The sequence below is a fragment of the Hypanus sabinus genome, chromosome 1 (genome assembly GCF_030144855.1).
Source record: "Hypanus sabinus isolate sHypSab1 chromosome 1, sHypSab1.hap1, whole genome shotgun sequence".
In the NCBI taxonomy this organism is placed as follows: Eukaryota; Metazoa; Chordata; class Chondrichthyes; order Myliobatiformes; family Dasyatidae; genus Hypanus; species Hypanus sabinus.
In genome coordinates, this window is record NC_082706.1 from 18,998,869 (window position 1) to 19,023,481 (window position 24,613).

At 47.2% G+C, this 24,613-nt stretch overlaps 1 protein-coding gene across 1 annotated transcript in view; it reads right to left on the reverse strand.

The window, feature by feature from the left end:
* Positions 1-24,613, reverse strand: part of sema4c (sema domain, immunoglobulin domain (Ig), transmembrane domain (TM) and short cytoplasmic domain, (semaphorin) 4C) — a 96,320-nt gene that overhangs the window by 13,211 nt on the left and 58,496 nt on the right. The window contains exons 8-12 of the mRNA XM_059965240.1: positions 17,048-17,223; positions 10,748-10,892; positions 9,966-10,188; positions 1,750-1,865; positions 844-995 (exon numbers count right to left, since the gene is read on the reverse strand). Of these exons, the coding sequence (XP_059821223.1) occupies positions 844-995; positions 1,750-1,865; positions 9,966-10,188; positions 10,748-10,892; positions 17,048-17,223 (812 nt within the window). The remainder of the gene's footprint in view (positions 1-843; positions 996-1,749; positions 1,866-9,965; positions 10,189-10,747; positions 10,893-17,047; positions 17,224-24,613) is intronic.

Below are 24,613 nucleotides of genomic sequence, written 5' to 3' on the forward strand. Positions count from 1 at the left end.
CACGTTATGAGGGGATTCTACAAATCACTGTCAGTGTTATTTATTTGCACAGTTTGCCTTCTTCTGCATATCGGTTGTTTGTCAATCTTTTTTCACTGAATCTATCGTACTTCTCCATTCTAGTGTGAACACCCGCAAGGAAACAAATCTCACAGTAGCATATGGTGACATACATGTACTGTGATAATAAACTTGTTCTGAACTTTGAACCTTGGGCATACAGCCATGGACTTGCCCTTAATTGTATATTTTTTGCACTAACGTCTTGCTTTCGCAGTCTTTATTTCCACCATACAGTATCATTTTGTTTAATTATAGATCACTTGCATTCTGTATGGTGTCTGTACCTGTACTCTTGTGACGCTTCTGAAAGCAAGCTTGTTATCGTCCCTCACTGTACTTGTACCCATCTTGACTTGAGAAGATAAATCACACACAGTGCCATTCCAAATCGGGCGAAGTGGTTAGCACACCGCTTTACAGTGCCAGCGATCCCGGTTCAATTCCCGTCACTGTCTATAAGGAGTTTGTACGTTCTCCCCGTCACCACTTGCTCCGGTTTCCTCCCACAGTCCAAAGTCAGCCCATCGGTCATTGTAAGTCGTCCCGTGATTAGGCTAGGGTTAAATCGGGGGATTGCTGGGTGGCTTGTAAGGCTAGAAGGGCCTATTCTGCGCTGTACCTCAATAAATAAATATCAATCAGCTTTCTCCTAAACATTCATGATACCTATATTCATCATGTGCCTTGATGTAAAAGCTGTTCTCATATTGTATCCCCCCTCTGATGCTGGGCCAAGTGGACCAGGATAATCTGAGGAGCGGCAGGAATCGCGCTGCTTACTTCGTCAAGCCGTCGATGGCCGAGCACTCGTGGTTGGCCCAGGCGCAGTGAGGGTCCCTGGCCAGCAGGCAGTCCGCACAGCTTTGATACTTCTGACAGTCACTGACAGGGATCTGGACCACCTGACTCCGTGAGCCGGCAAACAGGAGCTTCTGCGGGAAGGAAGGGGATTGTCAGAATTAATCGAGAACTCGTTACTCTAAACGGATCCAGAACAGCAGAAAGGATGAGCGAGCTTGGACTTTTCTCTTTGGGGCGAAGGAGAATGAGAGGCAACTTTATAGAGGTTTACAAAATGATAAGAGGCGTAGATGGAGTGGACAGCCAGCACCTTTTGCTCCCAGGGCCAAAGCGGCTAATTACAGCAAGATATATGATTAAGGTGACTGGAAAAAAGTACTGGGGGAGATGTCACAGGTAACTTTTTTTAAAAAAAAAACAGAGTGTTAAGTATGTCGAACACACTGCCAGGGGCAGATACAGTAGGAATATTTAAGAGACTCTTGGATGGGCACATGAATGACAGAAAAAATGGAGGGGTTGCTATATGGGAGGGAAGGGTTAAATTGCTCTTGGAGTAGGTCGAAAGTTCGACACAACAGCAAAAACCTCCATGTTTGTAGGTGGTATCAAAACGGGCTTGCAACCTCTCACTGTCTCTCTGGCCCAGGTTTCCCCTTCACAAGTTGGAAGACCCTACTGTAGATTTGCCCATCTGACACGTGCCACTGCACAGTCCCACTCAGAGGCACACACACTGCAGCCGACAGGGACACAGCCGAAAGGACTGTGGGCCTATCCTCCGGTGCACATGCCTCAGCACATCGAGCTTCAGAGGCTGCTGCATGCAGTTTAGGAGGTGGATTCATCCCACTGGTCTGATAACAGGAAACTGGGCCGACTTGCCTTTCTCTTGGAGATGGCCAAGCTTTCCACGGGCTGCGCCTCCTGAAACAGCTGGACCTCCTCAATGATGTGCGCCGTAGATCCGATCATTACGGCCTTCTGAAGCCATCCCGCTCCTGGGGGGTGGGGAGGGGGAAGAGGAAAGCACACGGTACTGTAATCACATGAAATGGACCTCAGCAAACCGAGCGATGAGAAAACCAAGACACAAATCCACCCGCATCAGGATTCAGCCCAAGTTACGGCTCTTTCTTTCAGTGGGTCCGGTCAGCAGATGGAACAGAGATCTCGGTTTTCCTCTGAACAGGGAAATGTAACCAAACAGGCTTAACTCCCCAAGAAACAAGAGTCAAATAGCAAACTGCATCTACGCAGCAATCAGAAGTTCGCATGATGGAGAGATGAAGTCATCAAACTGAAGTAAAACTGTTTCATAAAGCTCAGTGGAGGCCAATCGGCCCACAATCTCGTGCCAGTCCTTCCACCAACTTCAAACCAAGGGTTCCCAACCTGGGATCCGCAGACCCTTCAGTTAATGGTAGGGGTCCATGACTTAAAAAAGGTTGGAAACCCCTGCCCCAAACCTCCCCTCCTACACAGACATTCATTTTTCTTAAGTACCTACTTAAGAGTCTCTTAAGTGTCCGTAATGTATCTGCCTCTAGCAACATCCCTGGCAGTGTGTTCCATTCACCTACCAGTCTGTGTAACAAAAAAGCCTACCTCCGATATTCCCACCATACTTTCCTCTAATCAACATAAAATTATACCTCCTCATATTAGCAAACAATCTGGGATGCTTCACGAGCTTGCGTGTCATCCATGCTCAGGCTTCTCTCTCTATAGATGCTGCCTAACCAGCTGTGCTTCTGGCATTTTCCTGTTGTTATTTTAGACTAGTGACAGTTTGGGCTAAGTGACAGTTTTAAGCAACACACACAATGCTGGAGGAACTCAGCAGGTCAGGCAGCGTCCATAGAAAAGACTGAATAGTCGACATTTCAGTCCGAGACCCTTCACATTGCTTTGGATTTCCAGCACCTGCAGATTTTCTCATATTTGTAGTATTTAGCGTCATTTTATAGGAGAGGGAGACGCAGGAACTCTGCATGGAGGCGTTTCCAGGACTTGAAGTCAAAGCAGCAGTCACTAAGTGGCAGAACACTTAAATTCAGGGAGAGTCATGAAGCCAGAACTGGAGGAGCAGATAAAAGGGGAAGGTTACGCAGGAGCAGAGGAGCCTACAGACACGGGGCCTGAAAGTAACATTGAGCGCTGTCATAAGGAAGCAGTTTCCATCCTCACGGACACCATTCAGGCCACACTCGGTTCTCATTACGGTCATCAGGAAGGAGATACAGGAGCTTTAGCTCCCACACCATCAGGTTCAGCAACAGTTATGACCCTGATCGAGTTCACCAAACTAATTCCACAATCTATGAACTCGCTTTCAAGCATTTGCCAACTCCTGTTCTCAGTATTATTGAAATAATTAGTTAATTTACACACACTCTTGTTACTGGGCTTCCCCCCCCCCCCCCCCTATTGGAACAGTCTGTCTCCGTTTACACATTAGTTGTTAGTCAATATTTGCTTTTGAGTTGTCCTGGTTTCCTCCCACAGTCCAAAGACAGACTGGTTAGCAGGTCAATTGGTCATTGTAAATTGTCCTATGATTAGGCTAGGGTTAAATCGGTGGGTTGCTGGGTGGTGAGGCTTGAAAGGCCAGGAGGGATTTCCGCGCTGTATCTCTAAATAAATAGAAACATAGAAAACCTACAGCACAATACAGGCCCTTCGGCCCACATAGTTGTGCCAAACATGACCCTACCTTAGAAATTACTAGGCTTACCCATAGCCCTCTATTTTTCTAAGCTGCATGTACCTATCCAAAAGTCTCTTTAAAAACCCTATTGCATCCACCTCCACCACCGTTGCTGGCAGCCCATTCCATGCACTCACCACTCTCTGAGTAAAAAACTCACCCCTGACATCTCCTCTGTACCTACTCCCCAGCACCTTAAACCTGTGTCCTCTTGTGGCAACCATCTCAGCCCTGGGAAAAAGCCTTTCCACACAACACACTATCTACACAATCAATGCCTCTCATCATCTTATACACCTCTATCAGGTCACCTCTCAGCCTCTGAGTTCACTCAACTTTTTCTCACAAGGCATGCTCCCCAAACCAAGCAACATCCTTGTAAATCTCCTCTGCACCCTTTCTATCGCAATAAATAAACAAACAAAAAACTAAATAACATAGTTGAGGGACTCAGCAGGACAGGCAATGAAGCTCATACAGTTCTGGCTGCTTCTCTATTGAAAAGCCGTAAGACAATTCCTTACATCAAAAGGAGGTATATACAGTACATGAAAGTTGCAAAGTACCTTTCAAGTGCATTCAGCTTGCACAGAATGTTTTGTTAATTCAAAAAGGATTACACAACTATGAAAGGTGCATTTAAAAAGCTCTTGGATAGGCAAAGGGTGGAGGGATACTGATATTGTGTGGGCAGAGTGGATTAGCTTAGTTAGGCATTAGAATTGTTATTGTAGTTTAATTTTCCATAATGTATCGCTGCAGAATTAGTCCATTTCAGCCATCGAGCCTGCTCTGCCATTTCATCATGGCTGCTCCATTCTGGCTCTCGGCTGCAACCTCCTGCCTTCCCTCCATGTCCATTCATGCCCTGACTAATCAAAAATCTATTGACCTCAGCCTTAAATATACCCAATGACAGGACCTCCACAGCCATCTGTGGCAATAAATTCCAGATTCACCTCTCCGGCTAAAGAAATTCCTCCTTATCTCTGTTCTAAACGTATGCCTCTATTCTGAGGCTGTGTCCTCTGATCTTAGACTCCCCCACCATAGGAAACATCCTCTCCACATCCCGTCTACTGAGGCCTTTCACTATTCAATAGGCTTCAATGAGGTCACGCCTCATTCTTCTGAATTGCAGTAAGTATGACAAGCCTTTCAATCCCGGGATCAATTTCGTGAACCTCCTTTGAGCCCTCTCCAATGTCAGCACATCCTTTCCTAGATAAGGAGCCAAAAACTGCTCACGATACTCAAATGAGACCTCACCAGTGCCTTATAAAGCCTCAGCATTACATCCTTGCTTTTATATTCTAGTCCTCTGAAAATGAATGCCAGCATCGCATTTGTCTTCCTACCGATTCAACCCCCACATTAACCTTTCGGGAATCCTGCACAAGGACTCCCAAGTCACTTGGCAACTCAGATTTTTTGAATTTTCTCTCCGTTTAGAAAATACAAACGTTTGTAGTTCACCCTTTGATTTCTTCTACCAAAGTGCATAACCGTACACTTCCTGGCACTGTATTCCATCTGCCACTTCTTTGCCTATTCTCCTTATCCAAGTCCTTCTGTAGCCTCCCTACTTCCTCAAAACTACCTGCCCTCCACCTAAATTTTCCTGCTTGCTTGTATTTTTAATATAATCACCTAAATACATGTAATTATTCAGTGAATTTTTTGGTAATTACAGTGTAGTTACTTCCATATTTACCTAGAAACTTCTAAAGTTTTCTGTAGCAGGAGTCATGCCACATGAACCTGGCTTTTCTGGGTTAATCTCTAGTCTACATGAAGTCCACAGCTACAATTTAGTCTGGGCTTTTCTTTGTTCTCTCAATGCTTCTTCTTTGTACTTGTAATACTTAACAAAACAATCGTAAGCAATAATTTTTGTGGTTCATTCTTGACTTCTGAAGAAGCTTCAGATTGGAGGAGCATCAGGATCCAACATTTACTAGTTTAAGCAAGCTGGCAAGGGGTGTGGGTTGATGTGCTCTCCCTGTGCCGCAGGGCTTGGATCTGTTTGCAATATTCTCCAGAAATAACCCAACCACGTGTGACTCTTAATGCGAGTCTGCTTGTCGTCAGTACCACCCCTGAACTAAATCTGTCTGCCCACTTTCAAGAGAGTACAGTTTCCCAGCGAGGGGACGTCGAGGCGCAGAGCCTGAAGACATACAGACTCCTCCCCACCAGCCTGTCCTTCTCAACGTTATACCTCTGTTCACACTGACAAGAAATACCATGCATTCACAGCACACTTGAGAAAGGAATTTGTCCTCGGCCCGATGCAGACAGATGGGATTAGTTTAAGTGGTCAGCAGATATGTTATGGGCCTGTGCTGTGCTGTCGATGTTTCCGCTCATGGGAGAACCCTGAATGATGGTATGAGGCTACAAGAGGGTGATCTTTAAAACTAAGGTGTGCCAGAATTTTTTCCATACAGAGGATGGCAAAACTCTGGAATTTTCCACACCAGCTGATTGTGGAGGATGATTATTTTAAAAAAACTATCAGAAATGGGGAACAGGCGCAGAAGGGGAATTAAGATCAGGACAGATGAGACATGATTACGTTTAATGATGGAGTACACCTGGTGGGGGGGGGGCCCAACTGACCTACTCCTGCTATTTTGTGTGACCCCCCCCCCCCAAATATATATATATATATCCCTCTCCCTCCACCAGTCTTCCAGAGAAAACTTGAGACAGAACATAGAACATTACAGTACAGTTCAGGCTCTTCAGCCCATTATGTTGTGCTGACCTTTTACCCTATTCTTAAGATCACTCTAAACCTTTCCTCCTACATCATCATCTTGTGGCATGTCATATGATGTAGGCGATCATGGTCTTTGATCATGATTGTTCTTGGCAAAGTTTTCCGCAGAAGTAGTTTACCGTTGCCTGCCTCTGGGCAGTGTCTTTACAAGATGGGTGACTTCAGCCATTATCAATACTCTTCAGAGATTGTCTGCCTGGAATCAGTGGTCGCATAACCAGGACTTGTAATATGCACCACCTGCTCCCGTGGCTTCACACGATCCTGATCGGAGAGGGCTAGGCAGGTGCTACACCTCACCCAAGGGTGACCTGCAGGCTAGCAGAGGGAAGGGGTGCCTTACACCTCCTTCGGGACAGAATATCTCCACCCTGCTACCCATCCCTCCTACATTGTCCTCCATTTATCTATCATCCACATGCCTCTTAAAAGTTCCTTAAAAATCCCTAATGTATCAGCCTCTACGACCACCCTTGGCAACGTGTCCCATGCACTTACCACTCTCTGCGTTAAAAAAAATAAGCTCTGACATCACCACTACACTTTCCTCCAATCACGTTAAAGCTATGCCCCCTTGTACGAGCCATTTATGATTTGGGAAATAAGTCTCCAGCTTTCCACTGGCTTCTATGCGTCTGATCATCCTATATGCCTCTATCAAGCAGCCTCTCTTCCTCGTTCATTCCAAAGAGAAAATCCTCATAAGACATGCTCTATTGATTCAAGTCACCATCCTTTCCCATCAGCTTTTCCAAGAATTCTGAACCAGTACTATGTTCTTGTAACAGATTAGATTTAGGGAGAGGGCTTGACCAGTTGAGAGTTTTATTTTTATTATTATTTATTTAGAGATTCAGCACTACAACAGGCACTTGCGGCCCAATGAGCCGACACTGCCTAATAACAGCCGCGTGACAAATAGTGCTGTAGTAGTGTTCCTCTAACCACTGCCACCCATTTAAAGAGACTGAAGGGGCTGAGTACCTGCTGGATCACTGCATCCTCTCCCCCCCCCCCCCCCCACTTTTATCCCGTCACTGGAGTGGCCCAAACCCAACGCTTGCCCACGATGTTGAGCAGACAGCACAGTGGTCCAGTTAGCAGAGCCGCTGCCTCACCTCTCCATTGATCAGGGTTCGGCCCGGAGCTCCAGCTCCTGTGTGGGCTTTGCAAATCCTCCCGGTGACCGTGTGGGTTTTCTTCCACAATCACCCACTGGAAATGGCCCCGAGGGCAGGGGTGGGGAACCTTTTTGAGAGCGCCCTCCCAAATTGGCAATAAAAACATCCTGTCAACTGCTTAATAAATTAACTGTGGACATTTTACAGGATAAAGGATTAGCCCCGTTGTATATTCACATCGAATCATCGCTCAAAGTATATAAGAGACAGATAGAAGTAAATGAAGCATTAGAAAACATGTATTAATATTAAATATGAATTAATATTAATACAATTGAAAATAACACCGTTTCTAAATAGTATTGTTATGTACTGTTCGCTGTCCAAATATTGGCGGCGACGATTTCTAAACGTATCATCCAACAACACATGTCCGTGAAACCATTTCATTGATGTCAAGGCGGCACAAGATATATTTTGTGAAAACATCTCACTGCTTTTGGGTTGTAAAAGATCATTTGCTGCTTCATTTGGTAGGAGAGATAATCATTATGCATCTTTTTATGTATTTATGGAGATGCTGAGTGGAATAGGCCCCTCCAACCACGCTGCCCAGCCACCCTCCAATTTAATCTTAGCCTAACCACGGGACAATTTACAATCACCAACTAACTTACCCATGGGTTTATGTCTTCGGACTGTGGGAGGGAACCGGATCACCTGGACACACACACACACACACACTCAGGGAGACTGGGTTGGGCTAACCCGGGGGTCGGCAACCCGCGGCTCCGGAGCCACATGTGGCTCTTTTACGTCTGTGCTGCGGCTCCCTGTTGCTTTGGGAAATAATTGGTCAGTATTTAATTAAAATGTATTTTATGTTAGTTTGTTAGTTCTTGAAATGTAATTCTAAATTTGAAGATTATGGTGATCTTGTACAATCTAATTAAGACGTTGTGGCGACCCATTTCCTGACACATCCGAACCGGCTCACAATTAGCCAGCGTTCAGGCTAAGGGAGATAGCCTACGGGGGTTTGTGAGTACGTGTCTTTTGCAGCATCCGCGCCCATGGGGGGTGGGTTGAGGGAGGCTTAAAAGCAAGGCTGTTTAGTTCGAATAAAGCTATCTTTGACTGCAGTTTACTGACTGCGTGTAGCACACCGCTACAACGTGTTTTTATCGCTGGCTGTCCAGAGGGAAGGTGCTGAAACGCTTTGTCACGTGTCTGGAAGAAGTGAAAACTTTCCTGGGCAGCAAAGGGCCCACCTTTCCTGAGCTGGAACAGCCAGAGTGGCTGGAAAAGCTACACTTCATGGTAGACATGACAGCGCACCTGAACACGCTGAACACAGCTCTTCAGGGGTAAGGACGTACAGCCCTGCACATGTTGGAAGATGTTTTGGCATTCGAACGCAAGTTGACAGTGCTTGCCAGAGATTTACAGAAAGGCACATTGTCTCACTTCCCCAATTTGAGAGAGTTCAAACAAGGTCACGACATGATAAATTCGGAGTATTTACATTCTGCAATCATCGCAATGCAAACATCATTTGGGAAACGCTTCTGTGAGTTCAGAGAGGAAAAAAACACATTATCCTTCCCGGTCACTCCCCTAAGCATCGATCCATCCCTACTGAATACGACTGCATTGTCAGGTGTGAGTCAACCTGACCAAGTATGATAAATATTTTAATTGCCTATTATTTTACGTATATTCATATGTTTTCATTGTTCAGTGAAATAGTCCTTTTATTTTTCAGGTTATTTTTGGTTTGCTGCTGGCGGCAAATTTAAGTTTGGCGTTTTTCATAAATACAAGAAGGACTCAAATAGACGTTGAGTATTTTACTTAAAAGTAACCTTCAACCCAACGTCTTTTTTTCGAAGTTCAAAATGTTTTTGTTGCATGCAGAAATGTAATTTCGTTTTCTCTGCAGGAGTTCATCAATTTCATAAATGCAACACATTATAGTTTGTTTATACATAGCATAAAGGCAAAACAAAACGTTGTAGGCAGTGTTATTTCATTTTAAATGTCAAACGGGTTTTGCGGCTCCCAGTGTTTTCTTTTCTGTGGGAAAAGGGTCCAAGTGGCCCTTTCAGTGGTAAAGGTTGCTGACCCCTGGGCTAACCATTCCACTACCATGCTATCCCATTATGGGTGGAGTTTAAAGAATTGATTGGTGGCTCTGCATGCCACATGCTAACAAGATACTTGTGCATACCATAGTTTCGCCACTCCTGAGCAGCAGAATCTGGGGAAGTTGGCGGGAATAAAGGGAGAATAAAATGGGTTAGCATGGGATAGGTGTAAATGGGAACTCGATGGTCAGTAAAGGCTCAGTGGGCCAAATGGCCTGTTTCCAAACTGGTCTACTCTACGGCTCCAGCGGAACTTCAGCCTTGCTTTTGAGACCGAATCCAATTGTTTCAAACACAGCACCACACATCCCCATTCCCCAACGAAAAGGAAGACTGACCTGTCCCAATGTACAGGACGGTGTACTGAATCCCATTCCAAGACAGGACCTGGTCCACCACGATCCTCGTGTAGTTGACGTTCTTCTGGATGAGTAATGGCCGCTCTCCCACAGGCTGCACCAGGTCATCCATCAGGGGGTGCTCCTTGGCGAAGTTGAGGGTGCTGTCGGGCAGCTCGAGGGAGGTGTTGTAACCGCTCATCCTGTGGCTGTTGGTGATGCACTGGAAGCGGGAGGGGAGGAGAGACACACACGTGAGGAGCTGGGGGGTGGGGGGGCCATTATCACCCTGAATGCTGAGCCCGAGACCACCACCCACCCTGGGCCTGGAAGATCCCACTCTCAGTGTGGCCCACTGATTAGGCAATTGTGGTTAAGAGGACAGGGCAGGATTTAACATCGGATCAAGTTATCATGAGGTGCGGAGGGGGTAGGAACAAGGGAAGGGGATATCAGGAGTGGAAGGTGCGTGGGTAGGCACGTGTGCGAGAAGCTTAGGACCCGAGTGCAGGGGGTGAAGGAGGTGTCAGGAGCTGAGGGAGGGTGTGTTGAGAAGCTGAAGGTGGGGCCGAGGGGCAGAACGGAACAGAGGGGACGATGAGTTGAGCAGTGGAGAGGAGCAAAAGGGAAGTATAATTTATGTTAATTTAGGGTTGTGTTAACTTCGAAGCTCCTGTTGTCTTGTAGTGTACTGTGCAGCTGCTGCAAAAAGCTCACTTTCACAGCTTTGATTCCCTGTACAACAATAAATTTGAACTCGAACCGTGAGCGTTATGACTTACCGCTCCAGGTCGGGGACTGGGCACCTTATCGGAGTACTGCCCCCACTTCTTTGCCTGCTCCCGGTACTCCTTATAGGGCCCATCAAACGCCTGCCGGATATCTTTTATCCGGTACTGGCAGACGGCAGACACGTCCAGGTCAGCCCTGTGGGCAGATGCACGGGGAAAGAAGCCAGTTAGACAGGGAAGCCATTTCACGCGGCAAGCTCACACAGTGGCTCAGTGCCAAGGTGCTGGAGCTCCGCCCGTCACTGGGGGGAACGACAGATGGTTCTGATCTCCAGAAGCATCACAATACGCTGATCTGGAGAGTCGCATCACAGAGCTTAATCTTACACCCGGACAACCAAGCAGGAGCAAAAGGGCAAAGGGCAGGAGGGGTAACAACTGTACGGCTGGTGCCCGGTTTGAGTTAGACACGCTTCACAGCACCCTGGGCTCACTTGCTCTCTGTGAGGAGAACGGACGTTCTCCCCGGAACTGCGTGAGTTCCCACCCAGTGGTCTGGTTTCCTCTCGATCTCCAAAAACAAAAACCACGCACGGTGACGGTTAGGGTCAGTGGGTTCTGGCTTGCAAAATTGGTCCCAGAAGCTGGCCCAATGCAATCCTTTCTATGGTGCTGGTCATTGATGCAAAAAAAGATGCATTTCACTCTTCTGTTTTGATGTGTATCCAGCAAGGAAAGTTAGACGTTGGGAGGGACCAAGTGGGTCAGGCAGCATTATGGAGGCAAGTCAACATTGGATCAGGACTCTTCATTGGAACCTCACCCGATTTTGACCTGAAGCCTCCACAGCTGCTGCCCCACCACCAGCTGCACCCATGTTGCTGCAGACTCCTGCGCCTCCTTCGTCACCCGTCTGCAAGTCAGGCGCGAGTTCCCAAATACGGATTTCTGGGGCCTACTCACCCACTTCACCCACTGTTCTCAGACCTGCCCCACCCTCACTCAGCTTCAAACCTCCTGTCCCAATGAAAGAGCTGAGGCGTAAATGCCTCTTGATCGAGAGGCCGTAAGTGTGGAGCTGAGCTGTGGGAGAAGCTGGCAAATAAGATGTACCAGTTAATCTGAAGATTTAATAGTTAGGAATGGGCTGCACAGAGGGAAATGTTTTGCTAGCCACTAAGTGTTGCCCTCTTGATTTGGTTTTTGAATCTGAATTTCCTTAATTCTTCTCCAAAGTTTCCAGATCACTTACTTCTTGTTAAACTCACTTCTGGACCTTGCCCAAATGTGCCCATCTGCTGGTTTTAATCCTGTATCTGCCTCCTCTCTCTGGGCCCACCGTTGAGCCACTTATTTCTTCCCTTCTCTGCACCCGCCCCCTTCCTCACTGCTCCTTGCCTCTCCCCAATCGCAGACAACCTTCACGTGACTTCCTCCCTGACCGACCCTGTCCACTAAATTAAGCTCCCTGCCTCGCCTCTTCACGCCCCAGCACTGCACTGACAGAATCCTCCATCTCCTGCTGTTCCCAGCTCCCCCTCCTGCCTCATTTTTTTTTTGGTCCTCCACTGACTCCCCTTTATCTTCTTTTATTCCTTGCCTTCCTACTCCTCCTATACTTAGGGCCAGGATCACACTGATTATGGAAGATAAACTGCCAGTTGCCGTGCTGTGCCCCAGCCTCTGACACAACCGATTTCCTGTTCTCCGCGCAATAGGGGGATCTCAAGAATCCTGGAGATATGTGGAAGGAAATGCGGATATGCCGGGTCTTTCACCCTGACCCCGCTCCTGTCAAGGCCAATCCCATCAGGTTAAAATGGGAGCAAATACAAAGCGAGGAGCCATTATATCAGGAGACTTCCTGCTGGACAAACTCAGGTTGTGAGAGACACTCCACCTGTACACAACAGACGATGCCAGCAACCCTGGCCCCAGGGGCACAGAGTCCGAGAATTAACTCCATGGCTTTCAGGCTGATGACTACAGGAGCTCAGGAGAGAAACTACAATGCAGACATCTTCCAGGGAACACACTGTAGGGGGGAGAGAGAGTGTGAGGTGTGGATGGGTTGGCTTATAGTGAGGGGAGAAAAGGCACATGGGGAGGGGGGAGGGAGAGGGAGAGAGAGAGGGAGAGAGAGAGGGGGAGAGAGAGGGGGAGAGAGAGGGGGAGAGAGAGGGGGAGAGAGAGGGGGAGAGAGAGGGGGAGAGAGAGGGGGAGAGAGAGGGGGAGAGAGAGGGAGAGAGAGGGGAGAGAGAGGGGAGAGAGAGGGGAGAGAGAGGGGAGAGAGAGGGGAGAGAGGGGGGGAGAGAGGAGGGAGAGGGGAGGGAGAGGGGAGGGAGAGGGGAGGGAGAGGGGAGGGAGAGGGGAGGGAGAGGGGAGGGAGAGAGAGGGAGAGAGGGAGAGAGAGGGAGAGGGGAGGGAGAGGGGAGGGAGAGAGGGGGGAGAGAGAGGTGTGGATGGGTTGGCTTATAGTGAGGGGAGAAAAGGCACGGGGAGGGGGGAGGGAGGGGGAGAGAGGGAGAGGGAGGGAGAGGGAGGGAGAGGGGAGGGAGAGGGGAGGGAGAGGGGAGGGAGAGGGGAGGGAGAGGGGAGGGAGAGGGGAGGGAGAGGGGAGGGAGAGGGGAGGGAGAGGGGAGGGAGAGGGGAGGGGGAGGGAGAGGGGAGGGAGAGGGGAGGGAGAGGGGAGGGGGAGGGAGAGGGGAGGGAGAGGGGAGGGAGAGAGAGGGGGAGAGAGGGGGAGAGAGGGGGAGAGAGGGGGAGAGAGGGGGAGAGAGGGGGAGAGAGGGGGAGAGAGAGGGAGAGAGAGGGAGAGAGAGGGAGAGAGAGGGAGAGGGGAGGGAGAGGGGAGGGAGAGGGGAGGGGGGAGAGGGGGAGAATGAATGACAGCAGGAGAGGGGTCACAGCAAGAGTAGGAGCAGAAAGGGGATAGAGTGGCGGGGGGGGGTGAGAGGGACAAGAGTATCAGAGCACACAAAAGAGAGTGAGCGAGAATGTATTTGATGGCTGCTGGGATAGGGAACATTTTCTAGGCAATGTCTTATACCCATCATGTGTGACAACACATAACCAGCCATGGTTTCTTGCCTAGACAATGCTGTTCCCCTGCTGACATGGCAACAGTAATAGGCCTCCCATTATCTCCCTTCATGCACAGGAAGCAACCCCTCCTCACATCCCACTGGCAGCGCCAGGGCTCTCTCGCATAGAGCTGTGAATGCTGTCTAAAGCTCCCTCCCAGATCTTTCCCACTGGGGCCCACTGGAAGGTGCTGATCATCAGTGACCCTCTACGCTTCAGGCTACACCAAACCTTTCAACCTTTGCTACCCGAAACTTTCCCCAAGCTATTACTCGCAACGTAAGCCTCTGGAGTTTGGAAGAACAGATTTCCCTGTGGAACAAGTAGTTTAAATCCACGATCGCCAGGTCGATTGTGAAAGTGCTGACTTACTGCTCTTCTTTCCGGGAACGTGCATTAAATTCCAGATAGGATGCTTTTGGTCGAGTCCTTTTACGTTCAGTGGCAGACAGAATCAATGATACTCTTGTACACTTCCCCCATCCCTACCATTAGAAGCCAGACTCAAACACATTCCCCCACTAGGCTGTAATATCATTTTCTATAAGCACACACAAACTGAAAATTAATATACAGGATGCTCAAAAGAAATAGCTTGGAGGTGCATTTTTTATGCCGCTGTGGGGCGGGGGTGGGGGGGGGGGGGTAAGAGAAGGAGGTGATACTGGAACAATCAAGGCATGGTTATTAACATTTACCAGCAGATCTATGTGCTGGGACACTGAAGTTCATCTCCAGCAGGGGTTCCCAATCTTTTCTTACGTCATGGACCAATACCATAAAGGGGTCCGCGTCCCCAAGTTTGGGGACTGCTGGCATGGTAGTGTAGTGGTTAGCACAATGCTTTACAGTACAGGAGACGCGGATTCGAGTCCCGTCGCTGCCTGTAAGGAGTTTGTACGGTCTCCTCAGGTGGGAGAACGTACAAACTGGCTTCCCTCCCAGTTGGGAGGTTAATTGGTCATTGTAAATCGTCCCGTGACTAGGCTAGGGTTAAATCAGGGGTTGCTGGGTGGCTTGGCTCAAAGTGCCAGAAAGGCCCATTCGGCGCCGTATCTGAATAAATAAATAGATCTCCAGGGTTTGGCCAGGGTTGTTATTGGACAGAACACACTGGGAATCAGCTCATATTGGTACAGAGTTCAGTGACCACAGAGTTAAAGTGAAGGACAGACGATAAAAGAGGGATGTGAGAAAATCGCTTACACAGAGTAATTATAATCAGGGTGAAAACAGTCAATCAAGTCTTTGGAATGGGAATAATTTGCAGTACTCAGGGCAAAGAGCATGGGAGCCGATCTGACTACATAACGAGCTGTTGGGAAAACTCAGGCAGTCAGCCACCTCTGTGTGGGCAATCGACATTTTGGGTCAATACTGCTCAGCTGGACTAGAAGACGAGGAGGGAGATAAGAGGTGAGAGGATGAGGCAGAGCAAGAGCAGGCAAGATGTAGTAACATTGTCTTACCCAGCTTCTTCCCATCTGCCATCAGTCCATGAACCTATGAACACGGCTTCGTTCTCCCTTTTTTGGGATGTTTATTTATTTTACTTTTAACTCAGAGCATTTTTCCCTTAAATGTCTTGTATGGTACTGCTGCCACAAAACAACTATTTTACGATTTATGTCAGTGACAATAAACACACCAGAGATTCTGCAGATGCTGGAAATCCAGAACACACACCAAATCAGCAGATCCTGAGGAGAGGAATTAGCAGTTGACATTTTGGGGCCGAGACCCTTCATCTGAGCATCAGTATTTTATCAGTGATAATAAAGCTGATTCTGATTTACTCCCCCACACCTTTTTTTAAAAAATAATACTGGCTGCCTCCTTCTCTACTCTCTCAATCCTGATTAAGTGTCTTGACGCAAGATGTCAACCGTCCATTTCCTTCCACAGACGCTGCCTGACCCGTTGGGTTCTTCGGGCTCTTTATTTTTGCTCCAGACACTGCAATCTGTGTCTCGAGTGACTGGTGAAACGTGAGCGTGGTAGGCCAAATGGCCTTCCGGTTTGCTAAGAGAGTTTCTATGGATCTATCTAATTCACCCACAACACCTTGGCCCAGTGTGGAATGGTCAACAGAGATGCCCAAAGCACTCCGTCAGCTTCGCAATCTGTGAGGAGTGGAGTCATGGTACGTGTGTCTGAAGTCTGAGGCCTCATAACATAGAACAACAGGGGTAGGCCATCAGCCTGTCGGGCTTGCTCCGGCTGATCTGGCCTTCGACCTAGCGTTACCCACCTGCCTTTTCCTCATAACCCTTAACACTCCTGCTATGCAAAAATCTACTTTACTGTGTTCAGTAGCCTCTACAGCTTCCCTAAGCTAATTCCACAGATTCACTACTTTCCCCTCCTCTGCACTAAATCTACTGCCCCTGAGGAGAGTGGAGCCATGTCCCCTAGTTCTAATCTCACCTCCTCGTGGAAGTAACGTTCCTGAATGTAATGTCATTCATCCATTTCACGTTTCCAGAAGATCCCCTCTCATTCGTCTGATGATAAGCCCAGGCAACATCTCTCCTCACAGGCTAACCCCCTCATCTCTGTGATCAACTTGGTGATGCTCCCCTGCGCCGGCTCCGAAGCCAGTCTATCTTTAAGTAAGCAGAGCAGAAATGCATGCAGTACTCCAGCTGGGGCCTTGAACAGTATACTCTCTGTGCAAGGGTCAGCAGTGAAACCGTGAAAGCTGAACTGGCTTCTATTGCAGTGGAGACTCTCAAAGACAGACTAGATCGAGGAAATGCAGTGAGACACAGGCTGAGAGTGGTGGCATTGGAGGTGTGGGGCTGAAACCGCAAGACCTTAAGATACAGGAGCAGAACTAGGCCATTTGGCCCATCGAGTCTGCTCCACCATTTCATCATGGCTGATTGTTTTTCCTCCCAGCTCCAATCTCCTGCCTTCTCCCCTTATCCCTCATGCCCTGACCAATCAAGTGTCTATCAACCTCTGCCTTAAATATACAGCTGCCTGTGGCAACAAATTCCACAGATTCACCACTCTCTGGCGAAAGAAATTCCTCCTCATCTCTGTTCTAAAAAGGCACCCCTCTATTCTGAGGCTGTGTCCTCTGGTCCCAGACTCTCCCTCATAGGAAACATTCTCTCCATATCCACTCTCGCAAGGCCTTTCACCATTCGATAGGTTTCAATTTGGTCACCCTTCATTCTTCTGAATTCTAATGAATACAGGGCCAGAGCCATCAAATGCTCTTCGGGAAGGGAAAGGGATAAATCAGACATGAAAACCTACCACTGAGCCTGGAAGATCCCAAAAAACACTGTGTTTTGCCAGCTACTATCGTTCAACATGTAGATCGTCTGAATCTTGTTGAAGTGCAGTTGTTGCTCGGGGATTGAGCATAGCAACCGGGCCTTCAGAAAGGTGGTCCACTTCTTCTGAAGCGTTCGAGCCCCTCCCAGGTCACCCTGCAATCGAAAGGGACAAAACGTGAACTTTGCCGAGCAACTTCACAATTCCTTGCAGCTTTTGAAGAAGAGTCACAGTTCCGCAGCCGACTGTACGTGCCCCACCTCAAAGTGCCTGTGAACTGAGCGGATTGGTGTGCCACTTCCATGGGAAGCCTGCAGACAGCCACGACCATGGGGGTTTGGAAATCACACATTGTCATGGAATCATACAGCAAAGAAACAGGCCCAGTGGCCCATACTAACCACTGTACTTATCTATACCAATCACCTCATTATAGGAAGGATATGGAAGCTTTAGAGAGGGTGCAGAGGAGATTTACCAGGACGACGCCAGGATTAGAGACCACATCTTAAGGCTGATTTATACTTCTGCGTAGTAGCCTATGCCGCAGCCTTCGTAAGGGGCCTGCGCCGTTGTGAGGATTTATACCTGTGCATTGGTGTGTCTGTGTCGCTCTGCAGTTCACCACTAAAGTGCTAGTTGGTGGTAGGGTTTCTATGCCACTGTGTAGTGTTTCTTTGTGTACTGAGCGCATCATGTTGGAGTTGGAGGTAATAAATGTTGAACAGGGGTTACTTTTATTGAAATTACTGCAACGCAGAAACGAGAGAAGACATCAGGGGAGATGGTTATGAACAGATTGAGGTGAATTTTCTGTGCTTGTCCAGCCACTGAGAGACACGGACGATGAAATGCATTTCAAATATTTTCGGATGTCGGCAGGTAGATTTGACGATTTGGTTCATTGCCTCCAACCACTTATTTTGCATCAGTGTACGCACAGTATGCCTATAGACAGGAGGAAATGTGATGCTACCAAGTGGACCAATCACAGTTGTTGGGGTCTGCGTCGCGCAGTTCCATTTTTGGAGAGGGGCCCGTCAGACTACGGCGTAGGGTACAACGCAGGTTTGACGCAGAAGTATAAATCAGGAAACATTGAGTGAACTAGAGCTGTCCTCTTTGGAATGAAGGAGGATGAGAGATGATTTGACGAAGATCTACATGATGATAAGAGGCATTGAAAAGAGTGGGCAGCCAGTGCCCTTTTCCCCAGGGTGGCAACGGCCAATACAAAATGGAATAACTTTAAGGTGCCTGGACACCAGAGGCAGGTTCTTTTTACATAGAGAGAGTGGCAAATGAATGGAACATGGTGTCATGGTGGTAGTAGAGTCAGACATGTTAGGACATTTAAGACACTCTTAGATGGATACATGAATGATAGGAAAATGGAGGGCTATGTGAGAGGGAAGGATTAGATTGACCTCGGAGTAGGTTAAAAGGTTGGCAGATACTGGGCCGAAGGGCCTGTACTGCGCTGTACAGTGCTCTATGTTCTCGTCCCATTTACCCACATCTGGACTTTGTTCACCTTGGCAATTCGAGGCAGGCAGAAATGTTTCTAACTCTAGAGAGAGTACCTGCCTTCACCATCTTTCCAGGCAGAGCAATGCAGATTCCAATTAACCCGTGTAATAATTCCCCTTCTTCCTACATTAACCTGTGTAATAATTCCCCTTCTTCCTACATTAACCTGTGTAATAATTCCCCTTCTTCCTACATTAACCTGTGTAATAATACCTTCTTCCTACATTAACCTGTGTAATAATTCCCCTTCTTCCTACATTAACCTGTGTAATTACTCCCCTTCTTCCTACATTAACCTGTGTAATTACTCCCCTTCTTCCTACATTAACCTGTGTAATAATTCCCCTTCTTCCTACATTAACCTGTGTAATAATTCCCCTTCTTCCTACATTAACCTGTGTAATAATACCTTCTTCCTACATTAACCTGTGTAATAATTCCCCTTCTTCCTACATTAACCTGTGTAATAATTCCCCTTCTTCCTACATTAACCTGTGTAATAACTCCCCTTCTTCCTACATTAACCTGTGTAATAATTCCCCTTCTTCCTACATTAACCTGTGTAATAATACCTTCTTCCTACATTAACCTGTGTAATAATTCCCCTTCTTCCTACATTAACCTGTGTAATAATTCCCCTTCTTCCTACATTAACCTGTGTAATAATTCCCCTTCTTCCTACATTAACCTGTGTAATAATACCCCTTCTTCCTACATTAACCTGTGTAATAATTCCCCTTCTTCCTACATTAACCTGTGTAATAATACCCCTTCTTCTACATTAACCTGTGTAATAATTCCCCTTCTTCCTACATTAACCTGTGTAATAATACCCCTTCTTCCTACAGAACTTCATGCACATTCTCATGCCTAATTAAGAACCTCTTGATCGCTCTGCAAGTACATTTCAGACGCCCATCACTCTGAGTTTTTAAAAAAATCCTTTTAATTTAACCCCCCCCCCCCCCCCACACCTTATCTGCCTTAAACGCACATCCTCTGGTGTTAGACATTTCAACCCTGGGACAAAAGATTTTGGCTGTCAGCTCTATACATTTCATAATTTTTACAAACTTCTGCCAGTTCTCCATTCAGCCACCCCCACTCCAGAGGAAACAACTCAAGTTTGTCCACTCTCTCTATATAGCAACTGCCTCTTATCCAGGCAGCGTCTGGTAAATCTCTTCCGCCCCAGGATTTCTTCATTAACAGATGTTTCTCCGTGCTGTCTCCCTCTATGATAGTCATGACTCTGTGTTGAAAAAATCCAGTTTCGTTGGCACATTATCAACACTAGTTTTGTACTTCCGATGTACTTTTTTTATAAACTGCTTTTAGGGCAGCAATGAAGGTCCTCCATCTCTTCGTCACGTCAGTAACTTCCCCTCGGTTTTCACTCCTTGTCAGTCACGCAAGTCCCAGGTGGGGACTCAGGAACACCATCACACTCAGATGTAGAAGGATTCTTCATTGCTGTTTCTAATTTACTGATTACCGATCAAGGTCGTTAGCCCTGAGCTGAACTCCAGAACTAGGAGGACTGGTGGGATCACTCGTAGTCTGGCCTCTAACCTTTGACCTGTCTGGCATAGGTGACCCTACCAAGAGCCAAAGCATACAGCCCTGACTCCAGCCAACATGGCTCTCCGGGTCATTGAGGCACGCAAGCCTCCAGACCACGACAAGGTTGTGGTCCTCTTCGAGATCCGGTGTACTCGGTTAACAATTAAGCCCGCCCTGCACGTACTAGAGAGGTGGGATTTCATCTAATTTCTGAACATTAATCTGGGCCTCAGTGCAATACTTCAACCTCTCAAGGTGCACTTCTGCGGGACTGAAAGTGCAAACCCTGGACGGAGGGACTCACTGAGGATGCTTTTCAGGGGAAAGCACCAGAGGCGAATGTAGATAGCTGCTGGAACAAAGGAGTGGAAACTGGCAGCTCCCAATCTGCGTCCTTGCTGCGCTTTGAGTAAATGCTACTCCAGCTTTGGGCTTTAAAACAATTTGTGGGGTCCTTCCCCCTTTCATCCTTGTGCTCTGCTCTCTGCGGAAGGCAAAATTACTTCTGTACAGTGAGCAGCTGCAATCTAGAACACATTGTGCAGTGAAGAATGAAAACAACATCAGGTCAGGCAGCATCTATGGACTGTGGCAAACAGCTGACATTCCTGATGACAGGTCTCAGCCTGTTTATTTCCCTCCATGCCTGACTTACTAAATTCTTCCTGCATTTTATATGTGTTGCTCTAGATCAGGGGTGGGCGAACTTTTTGACTTGTGGGCCACACAGGGTTCTAAAATTTGACAGGGGGGCCGGACCAGGAGCAGATGGACGGAGTGTTTTGGTAATACACCTCATAAGAGAAAATAAAATATCATGGGATATGTAGAAAACATTTGCTTTAATTTCAATTGAAAATGAACAAATGCATTACAACAAAATATCTGTCTTTGAAGTCCCATGGTATTTAGCTATTTATTGAAATGACTTTTAAAACACTGAAAATTAAATGAATAAAATACAGCTTTAATAGTAACAGTTATTATTTTAAAGCACTGAAAATTTGGTTATCCTTCAAGATATTATCATCATCACTCTCCTCCTGACTGTCTTTATTTCAAAAACGGTAGGAGATGCAGGTCTACTTGTCCTGCCCCTTCTTATTCAATTGTCCCCGTGCCAAAACTCAACAACGACCAGCACAAGGACAGAACAGTGACAGTGCGCCAGTATGCGGAGCGCGTTATTTGACCTGCAGCGCATTTTTTATTTTGAGAACGTACGTGCACCTGCACACTACTCATGTCCATCACTTAACAGAAATGACATGTAACATGTAAGGTTTATTGAGAAAAATATTTTCAAATGCATTTTTTACATAACACAACGAAGAAACTTATTTTTAATTTCAGTGGGAACAGTGTTGTTGGTCTCCCTTTTTAGCCAGCGCATCAAAGTCTGGATTTAGTTTTGTTGTGGCGATTCTCAGGATGGATCTGAGGTGTTGGTCAGTTAACTTGGATCTGTGGCTGGCTTTGTTGATGTTCATGACGCTGAACACCTGTTCACACAAATAGGTCGAGCCGAACAAAGAGTAAAGCGCAAATGTGGAGTAATACGCTGCACCTCAACAAAGGTCAATGTGTAGCGGTGTGCTACATGCAGCGCTAAAATTATGACATGGAGTCGGTAACTGCAGTCGAAGAAAAAAACTTTATTCGAAATCCCCAGCCTCACTTTTAAGCCTCCCTCAACCTGCCCTCCGTGGCGCAGAGGCTCCAAAGCTCTGTGCTCGCAAATCCCCGCAGGCTATCTCCCTTAGCCGGAACGCTGGCTAATTGTGAGCCGGTTCGGATGTGCCAGGAAATGGGTCGCCACAAATGTATATAGAGTGCGTCATCTATTGGGAAAACGCCAGAATTGCGGGGAAAAAACCTTAACAAGGTTTATTATTATAATTTCATCAAGTTCTGCGGGCCGGATTTTGCCCATGCCTGCTCTAGATATTCAGCAGCTGGCTGAATATCTATATTATTTACTGGGATAGAGTGCAGAATTCCAGCTTCACCAGCTTAGAACCTAGCCTAACCTTTACCTACCCTGTGGGAAGAAACTGGAACACCCGGAGGAAACCCATGTGGTCACAGGGAGAACATACAAACTCCTTACAGGCAGCGGCGGGAATTGAACCCAGGCCGTCGGTACAGCAAAGCACTGCGCTAACCACTACAATACCCAGCTGCTTCCTCTCTTTCGAGTAATGGAAGCAGAGTTAACTCGAAAGGGAGAATGGTAAGAGTGGGAACGAACAGAATCTACTGAAATCTGGAGCGGCAAGGCGCACGAATCGGAGGCAAGTAAGGGAGGAGACTGCTTAATGACTTGGGACGCAATTAGCTTCTGAGCCTACACAGGACTCTCAGTGCCCTGAAGCCAGTCTAGATAGCTCAGAATGTGATTAGCTCAGGCGATAAAATCAAACCTCTCAGACCAAGATTGTCTGACCTACTCTGCCCTTTACATTTCAGATGCATTTTAAACCCACGACCTCTCCCAATCAGGTTGTCAAAATTATGTGGGTTGCAGCAAAAAAAAACACAAGCCTTCTGGGATTTAATTGATGCTGACCAGAAATTACTTTGTCAGTTCCTCCAGCAGCTGGAACCTCGATCTGATTCCAATTGAACTGAAAATGAGGACCTGGGGGTCAAAAGGTTGCCACCCCTTTTGCCACACCCACCCCAGTGGGAAGCCCCATTTGTTGAAAGATATGCATGATGGAAGGGGATTTAACGAGAAGCGATTGTGGGGAGGGGGAGGGAGAGGAAGGATTCGTTAGAGAGCAGATGCGAGATGGGAAGTGGGGGGATGGGGGATGGTGGATGCTAACTTGAATGCAGGCACAAACGCAAGGCGGTGGGGCGGGAGGACGGGAAACAGGAGGTCAGAATGACAGGGGTATCCTTCAACGTCCCAAGGCTTTGATGGAAAAGAGTGCATAAATCAATGGCCAGAAGACGAAGTGCAACATTCCTTGGGCTAGGGTACTGGCAAACAGTTGTGAAATAGCCTGGCAGTGGGTTTTACTGCCTTATCGTTCCCTCTCTCCTCTCCAGCCTCCCCAGGTGAAGGACATTTTCAATAGCTGATGCCTCAGGAAGGCAGCATCGATTATTGAAGACGCTCGCCGCACAGGACATAGCCTTGACTCGTTACTGCAATCCCGGGAGGAGGTACAGGAGCATGAAGTCTTAGGGACAGCTTTTCCCCTTCAACATCAGATTTCTGAGCAGTCCGTGAACCCGTCATCATTGCCTCACTTTCTTTTCGCACTACTTATTGATTATACGTTTCTTATTGTTGTGTATTTCACGGCACTGCTGCCGCAAAACAAAATTTCACTACATGTTCTGTTTATGTATTGAGAGACGGTGTGGAGCAGGCCCTTCTGCCCCTCAAACTGTGCCGCCCAGCAACCCTCCGACCTACCGACCGGTACGTCTTTGGATTGTAGGAGGAAACCAGAGCACCCGGAGGAAACCTACACTGTTTACCGTACAAACTCCTCACAGGCAGCAACAGAAAATGAACCCAGGTCCCCTGTACTGTAAAGAGTTGTTCTAACCACTAAGCTACCATGACACTCTATATATGATAGTGATAATAAACCTGATTCTGTCTGTTAATACCTCATCTTACAATTTCAGCTCCAACGCCCTATCAGTTCTGGGTTTCAATCACTCCGGCATTGAGGGGAGGATATAGGATATATGCAGAAAGGTAGAGTGATCCAGAGGAACAAGTGGGTGTGTGGGATGGAAACCCAAGCTCCAACTAGATTATAAAGCCCTGTAGACACAGCGTTAGGGCGTATTCGGTGTCACAGTATATAGCAAATATTAATTTCACCAGTGTCTGTATATGGTGCCTGCTGCTTGTTTTCACTGAATAAAACATTTCTATAGCCACTGGCTTCACTGCTTCTCCTGTGACTTCGCTCTCATTACAGCAGTACAAGCTGAAATAAGACACTGTTACATTAATGGATGTTTGAGGGGAATTGGAGGTAGGGTAAAATATGTGGCAACAAAGGTGAATGACGGAACCACAGTAGTTATGGAGTCATACAATACGGAAACTGGCCCTTCTGCCGTGCTGACTCATGCCAAACAAGATTATCACTGAAGTTAGTAGCATTTACTCATCTTTAGCCCTTATTACTCTCGACCTTTCCCATCTGTGAACCTTTAAAATACAGTTAATGAACCTGCCTGTACCACTTCCTCTGGTAGCTCCTTCCATATAACACACACACACACACACACACACACTCACTCACTCACTCAGCTTATGATTAGCTCCTTCCACATTCTGGGTGGAAAAAGATGTCCCTTGGGTTCATGTGAAATGCCTTTCCTTTCTCATCTAAACCTATGCCCTTTATTTCTACATTCCCCAACCCTGGGAAACAGACTGGGCGCATTCACCCCATTTAGGCTCCTCATGACTTC